Genomic DNA, 12,538 nt, shown 5'->3' with positions numbered 1-12,538 from the left:
AAGAGATTAAATACACTGCTAAAACAAACTTATTTAAAAAGGCAGTTAAGAAGTACCTATTAAGCAATACATTCTATACACTGAAGGATTACCTAGACGACACAAAGTGAGCGTTTGGTAAGAAATGTTAACAGAAATAGTAATAACGGTAATAGTGCATAGCGCTCCACACTACAATTTCACACTATATTTTTTCCTCTCTTTTTCCTTTTCTTGAGAAACTTTCTCCCAAATGTTATGCAATGTATAACACTAATACTTTAGCCCCTTCCTGAGTTCAACATCTCACTCATTATAAAGGGATGCTGACTCAGTTTTCTAGACTAGCAAATGGGAAGTTGTGGTGCTTAAAATGGTTCCCCCATCAGCTGATAGTGTGTACAGTGACTGGGAGTGAGAAATGAATGAGCAGCGTAGCATTAACCTCTATCATTATTTAATAACTTATTTGTAAAACAGTATTGTACACTACGGGGAACCGAAAGAGGCAGCAAGGTTTTAAAGAGAGTGGCCTTTTGTTCGCGAGTTGTGGAGGCTCCTACCATCATCCGACCATCCGGATTTAGGTTTTCCATGGTTTCCCTAAGTTATGCCAGGCAGTTGCTGGGATAGTGCCAACTACGCCGAGGAACCAAAGAAACTGGTACACCTACCTAATATCGCTTAGGGGCCTGCGAGCACGCAGAAGTGCCGCAACACGTCGTGGTATGGACTCGACTAATGTCTGAAGTAGTGCTGGAGGGAACTGACACCATGAATCCTGCAGGGCTTTCCATAAATCTGTAAGAGTACGAGGGGAGATCTCTTCTGAACAGCACGTTGCAAGGCATCCCAGGTACACTCAGTAATGTTCATTTCTGGTGAGTTTGGTGGGCAGCGGAAGTGTTTAAACTCAGAAGAGTGTTCCTGGAGCCATTCTGTAGCAATTCTGGGCGTGCGGGGTGTAGCACTGCCCTGCTGGAACTGCCCAAGTCCGTCGGAATTCACAATGAACATGAACGGATGCAGGTGATTAGGCAGGATGCCTGCGTACGTGTAACCTGTCAGAATCGTATCTAGATGTATCAGCGGTCCCACATCACTCCAAATGAACGCGCCCACGCCATTACAGAGGTTGCACTAGCTTGAACAGTTCCCTGCTGACATTGAGGGTTCATGGATTCATGAAGTTGTCCCCATTTCCGTATACGTCCATCCGCATCGATACAATATGAAACGAGACTCGTCCGACCAGGCAACATGTTTCCAGTCATCAACAGTCCATTGTCGGTGTTGGCTGGCCCAGGCGAGGAGTAAGCTTTGTGGCGTGCAGTCATCAAGGGTACACTAGTGGGCCTTCGGCTCCGAAAACCAATATCGATTACGTTTCTTGAATGCTTCGCACACTGACACTTGATGGCCTAGCATTGAAATCTGCGGAAGGGTTGCACTTCTGTCACGTTGAACGATTCTCTTCAGTCATCGTTGGTCCCGTTCTTTCAGAATCTTTTTCCGGCCGCAACGATGTTGGAGAATTGGTGTTTTACCGGATTTCTGATACGGTACACTTGCGAAATTTCCTACGGGAAAATGACCACTTCATCGCTACCTCGAAGATGTTGTGTCCCATCGCTCGTGCGGCGACTATAACACCACGTTCAAACTCACTGAAATCTTTATAACCTGCAGTTTTAGCAGCAGTAACCGTTCTAACAACTGCGCCAGATACTTGTTATACGGGCGTCGTCGACCGCAGCGACGTCTTATGCCTGTTTACATATCTCTGTATTTGAATACGCACGCCTATACCAATTTCTTTGGCGCTTCAGTGTATTAAGACATGGCAAACTGCCTGTCCTATCCTTATCTAACTACGGTCGCAGGTTCGAATCCTGCCTCGGGCATGGATGTGTGTGGTGTCCTTAGGTTAGTTTGGTTTAAGTAATTCTAAGTTCTAGGGGACTGATGACCACAGATGTTAAGTCCCATAGTGCTCAGAGCCATTTGAACCAACCTTATCTAACTAGACTTGTCTGTATACGTGGATCACTTTATTTTTGTTGTTCTTAAATGGTAATGCCAAGAAATGCGATCTACTGACGAATAAAACAACAACTACAACTATAATTATTACTATTTGAGTGGGATACTCACATTTATTAACTCAAATTTTTCCTTGTCAAGCCTGAAAAAGAAATTAAACACAGTTTTAATATTTTTGTTAGAAAATTGTAATCCATTTCTAATTTTAATTTCACTATTTTAGTCCACTGTCAGTTACACCACGAATAAGGCAATACTGCACAAGTAAGATTAAAAAGATAAGGGAAACTCAGAGAAGAGTTTCTCCCCAAAACTGTTATAATGTCACCTAAAATATGTTACGTATCTTTAGAGTTAATAACACAACAACAAAGCACAGCTGAAAATGTGACATAGTGTATATCAACATTCATACCTCACTTTAAGTGCTGACTGCATACAAAACGGTGAACATAATATAATCATAAAAGAAAATTTTTAAATTCCGAAATATAAACAAGTAATCAACAGCAAAGGCAAATGCCACAAAATCTAAGTTAAAAGTAAACCCAATAATAGTAACGACAACAATGAACAATATTTTATTCTTCCTATTTCTGAACGCACAATCTTTATTCATACCATGTTATTAACATTCCACTGGAACTACTGACGGCCTTGGGAGAGCCAGTCCTGACAAAACTCTACCATCTGGTGAGCAAGATGTACGAGACAGGCGAAATTCCCTCAGACTTCAAGAAGAATATAATAATTCCAATCCCAAAGAAAGCAGGCGTTGACAGATGTGAAAATTACCGAACTATCAGTTTAATAAGCCATAGCTGCAAAATACTAACGCGAATTCTTTACAGACGAATGGAAAAACTAGTAGAAGCCAACCTTGGGGAAGATCAGTTTGGATTCCGTAGAAATATTGGAACACGTGAGGCAATACTGACCCTACGACGTATCTTAGAAGAAAGATTAAGGAAAGGTAAACCAACGTTTCTAGCATTTGTAGACTTAGAGAAAGCTTTTGACAATGTTGACTGGAATACTCTCTTTCAAATTCTGAAGGTGGCAGGGGAAATATACAGGGAGCGAAAGGCTATTTAAAATTTGTACAGAAACCAGATGGCAGTTATAAGAGTCGAGGGACATGAAAAGGAAGCAGTGGTTGGGAAGGGAGTAAGACAGGGTTGTAGCCTCTCCCCGACGTTATTCAATCTGTATATTGAGCAAGCAGTAAAGGAAACAAAAGAAAAATTCGGAGTAGGTATTAAAATCCATGGAGAAGAAATAAAAACTTTGAGGTTCGCCGATGACATTGTAATTCTGTCAGAGGCAGCAAAGGACTTGGAAGAGCAGTTGAACGGAATGGACAGTGTCTTGAAAGGAGGATATAAGATGAACATCAACAAAAGCAAAACGAGGATAATGGAATGTAGTCGAATTAAGTCGGGTGATGCTGAGGGAATTAGATTAGTAAATGAGACACTTAAAGTAGTAAAGGAGTTATGCTATTTGAGGAGCAAAATAACTGATGATGGTCGAAGTAGAGAGGATATAAAATGTAGACTGGCAATGGCAAGGAAAGCGTTTCTGAAGAAGAGAAATTTGTTAACATCGAGTATAGATTTAAGTGTCAGGAAGTCGTTTCTGAAAGTATTTGTATGGAGTGTAGCCATGTATGGAAGTGAAACGTGGATGATAAATAGTTAAGACAAGAAGAGAATAGAAGCTTTCGAAATGTGGTGCTACAGAAGAATGCTGAAGATTAGATGGGTAGATCACATAACTAATGAGGAGGTATTGACTAGGATTGGGGAGAAGAGAAGTTTGTGGCGCAACTTGACAAGAAGAAGGGACCGGTTGGTAGGACATGTTCTGTGGCATCAAGGGATCACAACTTTAGTATTGGAGGGCAGCGTGGAGGGTAAAAATCGTAGAGGGAGACCAAGAAATGAATACACTAAGCAGATTCAGAAGGATGTAGGTTGCAGTAAGTACTGGGAGATGATGAAGCTTGCACAGGATAGAGTAGCATGGAGAGCTGCATCAAACCAGTCTCAGGACTGAAGACCACAACAACAACAACAACAATATTAACGATACCTCAGATTAGACAAAGATGGCTGTTTCTAAGAAACTATAGTGGTAGTCTCCTTAAATTACTTACTTTTAGGGGAGCCAAGCTCTGTCCATCTCCTGCTTTCCGTTTGCTGTCAATATCCTCCCTCCTCTCGGTCCATCATCCCTTCCCAACTCTCTCTTGCCTTGAGCCTTGTTTATTGTTATTGCAAATTCAGATTCCGAAGTAGTATTGTAATCATAAGCCTTAAGACATAAATACAACTTTCCTGTTTGCTAACAACGTTTCTCTGTTTTATATATAATGTCTATCCGAATATTCGTTAGAGTATTATGCAAAAATTTGCAGTAATTCAGTTAAGAAATTTTCGTGATTTTTTGGTAATAACATTTCCCCTTTATATATTTCATATTTATTTAAATATTAAATATATTTAAAAACAGATATATAAAAACATGCACGTATTCAAATGCAACATTGTGTCAATATTCCAAAACAGTTGGTGAAGAACATATGGATATATATGATTTTGAACAAACGAGCCGGCCGCGGTGGTCTCGCGGTTAAGGCGCTCAGTCCGGAACCGCGCGACTGCTACGGTCGCAGGTTCGAATCCTGCCTCGGGCATGGATGTGTGTGATGTCCTTAGGTTAGTTAGGTTTAAGTAGTTCTAAGTTCTAGGGGACTGATGACCACAGAAGTTAAGTCCCATAGTGCTCAGAGCCATTTTTGAACAAACGAGCATTTACGTTTTTATTTGTACCACAACTTTATTCCTTCCATGTAATGCCAGTTTAATTTTTTTTATTTCTCCTAATGTCCATGTCATTTTAGTATCACAGTGGAGACATCTTCATGAATTACTCACACAAAAGAACAAGCTGCCACTTCCGAACTGACCGAGCGAGGTGGCGCAGTGGTTAGCACACTGGACTCGCATTCGGGAGGACGACTGTTCAATCCCGTCTCCGGCCATCCTGATTTAGGTTTTCCGTGATTTCCCTAAATCGTTTCAGGCAAATGCTGGGATGGTTCCTTTCAAAGGGCACGGCCGATTTCCTTCCCAATCCTTCTCTAGCCCGAGCTTGCGCTCCGTCTCTAATGACCTCGTTGTCGACGGGACGTTAAACACTAACCACCACCACCACCACCACTTCCGAACTGATCCACTGCGGACGCAGGACAGCGGCTGGTCAAATATTTAACACGAAAAATCGCCAAACAGTCGCGCTTTTTGAGAAGTTATTTTATTTTATTTTCACAACCAGTTTCGGCAGTTCGATATGCGATCTCCAGGCCCCATATGCACCTCATGTAGACATTCAAACATATCAATATTGGTATTTTGCAGTCATCAGTATCTGGCTGTCGTGAATTCCTATTTCAAGTGCTGCCTCCGAAGACTTGACAACAAGTCAAGCGCTGTCGGGCTGGGCTAACACTCGGATGGGTCACCGTCCCGGTCTGGCGAGGGCTGTTTGCAAAGCGGGGTGTATTCATCTCTTATGAGGCCACCTGAGGAGCTACTTCATTGAGAAGAAGTGGCTTCGGTCACGAAAACTGAGAATGGCCCGGAGAGCTGTGTGCTGACCACACGCCCCTTCATGTCTGCATCCTGTGACGCCTATCGCCTGAGGATGATACGGCGGTCGGTCGGTGCCGTTGGGCCATCCGAGGCCTGTTCGGACGGAGTTTAGTTTAGTCTTAATTACACTTCAGCTTTTATATGAAAGACATTTTTATGTATCACCGTTTCAGGGATATTGCCTCAAACCACACACCTCTAAATGTAATACGCCAAATTACCTTTTGGACTGTTTTATCCCTTAAAAGTGATATTGGGTAAAAACGAAAAAATACAGATTGCATTATTTTGATCCCTCTATGCGCCCACCAAGTTTCGGCAAGATCGTTTATTTACACCTGGGAATGTTCCCTCTTAAGTACTGGGCTGTGTCCTACGTTAAATTGACAGCACTGGGACTTGGTGGTTTTTTATACAGATTTTTTATTCGATTACATGTTTATTCCATCTGTGCTTTGTTTTGTTTCTAAGTTACTTGATACCGACTCAAAAGCTCAAACTGATCAACAGTACATGAAATTGGAGGAGGAAATTGGTGTTTAAAGTCCCATCGACAACGAGGTCATTAGAGACGGAGCACAAGCTCGGGTGAGGGAAGGATGGGGAAGGAAATCGGCCGTGCCCTTTCAAAGGAACCGTCCCGGCATTTGCCTAAAGTGATGTAGGGAAATCAATGAAAACCTAAATCAGGATGGCCGGACTTGGGATTGAACTGTCGTCCTCCCGAATGCGAGTCCAGTTGAAATTGGAGATTGTACAACACATAATGTACAAATTTTTCATTGAAAAACGTTCTGTTTTAGCTGATCACCGTCTTTGATAACTTAACAGCCTGCTTCAAAAAACTCCACTCCAATGGAGCTGACTCACTTGCAAATACAACAGAAGTGACAGGCGTTTGGATAGGTTGCAATATCTAAATTAATGAGTAATTTCGATCTGAAAATTATTGTCGATTCTGTAGTCTCGAATTATGCATATTATTAGGCCTTTATCATCAGCACCTTTACTTTTACCTTATTTATAACCTGATAAACAAGAAGTTTCAGTTGGTATTCTGGAAACAGTATTTCTGGTATACCACCGAGTGAGGCTGTACACATTTTAGCCCGACGGACTGACATTCGCGAAGAGCGAGGTTTCGGTTGGGGAACGACACGACGCATATTTGGGTTTCAGGACCCCTTCACGCAGAACACACCACAGGGAGCTCAAAGTCTGCTTTATTGATGCGACTTTTTCTGGACGGTGGTGAACACGTCGTGAATGCTGGGTAGCTTCGCTCCCCTGCTCTCTGTGAATCAGCCGACAAGCATTTGTAATTATTTTCAAGGGACCGTTTTAAGGGCATCGAAAGACCGCCCGGTTAGCCGTGCGGTCTAACGCACTGGTTTCCGGCCGGGAAGGTGTGCCGGTCCCCGGCACGAATCCGCCCGGCGGATTAGTGTCGAGGTCCGGTGTGCCGGCCAGTCTGTGGGTGGTATTTTAAGACGGTTTTCCATCTGCCTCGGCGAATGCGGACTGATTCCCCTTATTCCGTCTCAGTTACTCGATGTCGGTGATTGCTGCGCAAACGCTATCTCCACGTACGCGTACACTATAATTACTCTGCCACGCAAACATTGGGGTTACACTCGTCTGGTGTGAGACGTTCCCGGGGGAGGGGGGAGGGGGCGGGGCGTTCACTGGGGGCCGAACCGCACAATTACCCTGGCTTCCGTGTGGGGCAGCGGTGGGGTGGGTGGACTGCTGTAGCCCGTTGTGGAGTTGTGAACCACTGAGGGCTACGGCGGGGGCGAAGCCTCTCCGTCGTTTCTAGGTCCCCAGTTCTATACAATAAAATACAATACAAAGGCAACGAAAAACTTCTGCACTATATACTGAGACGCTGAAATAAAATATATCCATAATCGTTGCATTGGTTCCTTCTGTACTGATGGCTAAGACACGAACTGCGACTGAACATCGACCCGCCCTATCAAAGGCGATCACGTAGACACTTACTGTTGTATTTTACTTCGACCATGAAACTGGGATAACTATAGCGTATCTTTTACTCCAAAAGTAAGGAAACAACTGCAATCAAGAAGAGACTTTCCAGATACCACGTACGTATCTTAGCCACTTACTAAATATTGACAGTTTAGAGGCTGAACGTGGGCACGTAATGTACCTGTCACGATACTGACTCATCTGTTGTGAACGGAACAGAGTCACGAACGTTTTCACAGTGATCTCTCTTTCAAGGTCCACGTGTACCATCTTGCTACGTATTACACTATCTCATGACGTAAATGGCCGATGTCCAGCATCCTACCCGAAAACGGCAACAGTGTAACGCACACGGATTTTAGTAGTTTGTGAAATGTCCGGCCACTTACCTGAATTGCTGGATAGAGGATGTCAATGAGCTATGAGTGGATGAGTAGCACTGTTTTTTTTAATAGGACTATGTGATCAGCCATCAACATGTACCTGGCAGTTTTAACATTGTTATTCATCTCACTCTCGGTGCATTAAGTCTCGTATCTAATCAGGATCAGCAGAGTTTTGTTCAACTACAAAGAGGTGTGCGTGGGGACGTTAATTAACCACCCACAGTGGAAGCAATGAGCTGAATGCTTCTCCACAGTTTGGTGGCCATAAGGACATTTTATCAAACAACTGGTGGATTTTAATACATGACAGGGCAACTGTGACGACTGCTAATATATGCCCTTGGAGAATCGTCGCAGCATTCAGGCCTGAGAGAAATGAAAACAGACATAGCTTATACCACGAGATACTGTCTATGTATTGACATCTAGTAAGCCCGCTAATGGCCAATAGTTGAGCGCCCGAAATCCATTATAACTCCTTCATTAATATTACTACAAAATATCACACGCTGGCCTACTTATGCAGAATTCTAGTGCACGAAAAAAAAAAAAAAAAAAAAAAAAGGAAGCCACATTCCTAGGTACCCTGAGAACCCAGCACTTCACTTCAACAAGCACTACGCTCCTCTCTGTTTTCCAGTGCTACAGCCAGCAATGCATTGCGAAACGAAGACTACATGACTGGCGTGCGCAGTAGCCGCTCGACTGTCGTAAAGAATACTCGCCTCTGACATTGGTAGTCACAACTGTCGTCTCTCCGTTGCGAAACTGAGGGGGGGAAAGTATACGCGTACGCACGTACACGCACTTTTTGCGTCAGACGAGGAGCTCGGGAAAGCCGCCGTGCAACGGCAGACGCGCATACGTACCAGCTGCGGGTTATTAGGCACCTATATCGAGCTTTGGCACGCTTCTTCATGGACTGACAGGCGTATGTTCAAACACCATGACGGAATCAAAGGAATACAATTACTTTTTGTTACACGAGTATATTCCAGCCTCGTGTCCCTAAAATGTTTTCATTACATGTTTGGACTTATTATCAACTCGTCATCATCATCAGTTGATCTTAATCGGTTGAGCTTCAAGAACTGTGTGCATTATCCCGAACTGTGTGGCTACATACAAACTAAGACCAGGCATTGGATACCGCACACAGTTGCCTGAAGCTGTAGTTTGAAGTGATAAAAATCATCTGATGATGACTTGGTAATAAGTCCAAACCGGTCATGATACCATCTGGCTGTCCTGAATGTGGAATATATAATAAAAAATGTACAAGACGGTCGCTTTGTTTCCACAAGACAGTATGACTGTGTAATAAAATTGATGCTGCGAGGGTCGTTCAATAAGTAATGACCCACTTTTTTTCTCAGAACATATTTATTGTTAAGAGTCAGAATTTGGTGAAAGCATACATCAACATGTCATGTCCATATCTAATTTTTTTATGTAGTCTCGACCACATTCTATGGACCTACGCCAAAGTTGTGGAAGAGCATGTATTCCCTGATGGTAAAAGCTCTTGTCCTGCAGGCGTAACCATGTTTTCACTGCATGACTGACACTCTCGTCATCCTCAAAGTGTGTTCCCCGTAGAGAACCTTTAAGCAGTTCAAAGGAATGGAACTCCGAAGGTGCAAGGTCTGGACTGTAGGGTGGATGAGGCAATAGTATCCAACCCAGTTTGGCGATGTATTCGCGGGTTCTCAGACTTGTGTGTGGGCGTCCATTATCTTGTTGGAGCAAGATTTCTGCTGGATTCTTGTCCGATCGAATACGTCGGAAACGGTTCTTGAGTTTATTCAGAGTCTTCACGTATGCCTCTGAATTGATGGTTGATCCTCTTGGCATCACATCTACGAGAATGACGCCATCAAAATCTCAGAAGACTGTCACTATGACTCTTCCGGCAGATGGGATTGTCTTGAATTTCTGCTTTTGCGGTGAATGAGGATGATGCCAGTCCATGGACTGCCTCTCTGTTTCAGGCGCAAAGTGGTGCACCCAGCTTTCGTCCCCTGTAACGGTCTGTGACACAAAGGTCTCTCCGTCGGTCTCAAAACGCTCCCACAATTCAGATGAAATGGCCTTTCTCTGAATCATGTGGTCCGCTGTGAGCATTCTTGGAACCCATCGTGAGCAGTTCTTCGAATATCCGAGAGTCTCGATCATTGCGGACGCACTTCCGATGCTGACCGACAACTGTAGAGCCAATTGTCGAGTTGTGATGCGCCGTTCGGCACGAATAATGGTATCTGCACGATTCAGCATGTCTGGAATGGTGGCTGCGAGAGGACGTCCCGAGCGTGGCTGATCACGGAGCTCTGTTTCTGCATTTCCTGAGGCTTTAATTCTCTCTGTCCATCGTCCGACAGTACTCGTATCAATAGCAGGATCGCCATACACTGCACACAAACGTGTGGTTGTTCACCGCGGTTTCTTTTTCTGCAGACATGAATTTAGTAACAGCACTCTGCTTCTAAGGTGAGTCGTATGTAGACGCCATTTTGATGCTGTACTACAGTTTGCCATCTGCCAGAACGGTTCGGAACTTCACCGGCGCACAGAATAAACGTCAAATGTGAAGCACCAACAAGGACGTTAATGGCTCTTTAAGAAAAATGTGGGGCATTATTTGTTGAACGACCCTCGTACATGTTTATTATTATGCCAGACTAACGGGTGCAGTTTGGGATTATAAAACTGCTACTGACAAGGAATGAGTACTTAGAAAAGGTATGTCGAACTTCGATGCAACGTTTTTACTGAAGGCATTAACTGAGAGTTATGTGTGGCGTATTTATGAGTAATTACGTGCGTCGCTCGCTCGATTTAAGTCCTTACTTTATTGGCATTGGCTTCTTCGAGACAGCTTACTTCATTTACCGAGTCACAAGACCAAAAAATCAAATGGCTCTGAGCACTATGGGAGTTAACTGAGGTCATCAGTCCCCTAGACTTAGAACTACTTACGACTAACCAACCCAAGGACATCCCAAACATCCATGCCTGAGGCAGGATTACAACCTGCGACCGTAGCAGCAGCGCGGTTCCGGACTGAAGCGCCTAGAACCGCTCTGGCACGTCACAAGTCAGTCAGTGAAGAAACTTTTGACTTTCTGAACAAGAAGTGAAGAGACGCTTTGAAGTACAGGCCCTAATGTGAGCTAAAGAACGCATAATGTCATCGATCTGCCAATATCAAAGACACAGCAGCTACCAGTGGTTAACAGAACAGACCGTAATAGCCCATCTCAAGAAAAGTATCCTGACAGCGCTGTGTAAGGCGGCATCGACCACTGGATGCCACAGGAGGCGCGTCCGCCAGTATAACAGAAGGAGCAGAATGAGAAGGTCACAGGAGACTTCAGTGATTCCACGTGGACCAGTCATTGGATGTTACCTGCGGGAAAAAATGCCTCAGAAAGATTTCGCCCCTCCTAAAGCTTCCCAGATCGACTGTTGGTGAAATGGCTGTGATGCGGAAACGTGAAGTCCAGGCAGACGTCATTTAGTGACAGATAAGGACAATCGATCATTGCACAGGATCAGTGTAAAACATCGCACGAAATCGGAGGAACGAAATCACCCGCGGCTTCCAGAGTGTTACCAGCGGTCCACGTACAACAATGGCTGTGCGTAGGGGGTTAAAAAGGACGGGTGGGGTACAAAGGTCGAGCGGCTTCTCGCAAGCCACGCATTCCCATTCTCAACGCTTGGGGTTGCTTAAGGCACGACACCACTAGACAGAAACGAGTGAATCGCGCTATACACTGTGGCAACCCGATGGAAGGGTTTGGGTGCGGCGAATGCCTGAGGAACGGTATCTAACGTCAAGTGTAGTGCCAACAGTGGAGAAAAGAGAAGCTGGTGTTACTGTATGGAGGTGTTTTTCGTGGGTAGGGTGTGGTCCGCTTATTGTGCTTGAGAAAACGCTAAAATGAACAAATTTCGCAGCATTGTGTACTGCGTACAATGGAGTGTGGAGTCGATCAGTGTTTGTGTCAGGACGACAATGCACCCTGTCACAAAGAAACACCTATGAGGCAATTGTTTATGGACAATAACATTCCTGAAATCGACTAGCCTGTCCAGAGTATCGACGTGAGGCCAAGAGAGCAAGTTTGGGGTGAAGTTAGAACGCTCTACTTCACTCCAGACCCCAGCGTCCACCAGCTTCTCTCATTTCGGCTCTTGAGGACGAATGGGCTGCCATTCCTCCACCGACAGCTAAACACCTCACCTCACTGAAAGTGTCCCCAGCCGAGATGAAGCCGCCATAAAGACCAAAGACGGGCACACCGCATATTAGTGTCCACTAACAGGTGTCCGGATCTCAGCCCCTGTAAGGCAAACTGAGGAGCTACTTGATTGGGAAATTGCTGCTCTGGTCTCTTAAAATGACATGCGGCCGGGAGAGCGGTGTCTCACCACATGACCCTCCACATCCGCGTCCAATGACGTCTGTGGGCTGAGGAT

The 12,538-nt window shown here is 44.5% G+C and overlaps 1 protein-coding gene across 1 annotated transcript in view; it reads right to left on the bottom strand.

Moving 5' to 3' along the window:
* LOC124794952 (leishmanolysin-like peptidase) overlaps positions 1-12,538 on the bottom strand; it is a 564,236-nt gene that overhangs the window by 61,652 nt on the left and 490,046 nt on the right. The window contains exon 3 of the mRNA XM_047258667.1: positions 2,134-2,164. Coding sequence (XP_047114623.1) covers positions 2,134-2,164 — 31 coding nt within the window. The remainder of the gene's footprint in view (positions 1-2,133; positions 2,165-12,538) is intronic.

The sequence above is a fragment of the Schistocerca piceifrons genome, chromosome 4, assembly GCF_021461385.2.
Source record: "Schistocerca piceifrons isolate TAMUIC-IGC-003096 chromosome 4, iqSchPice1.1, whole genome shotgun sequence".
NCBI classification, from domain to species: domain Eukaryota; kingdom Metazoa; phylum Arthropoda; class Insecta; order Orthoptera; family Acrididae; genus Schistocerca; species Schistocerca piceifrons.
The sequence above is the reverse complement of the archived record's forward strand: the minus strand, read 5'-3'. Positions and strand labels throughout refer to the sequence as shown.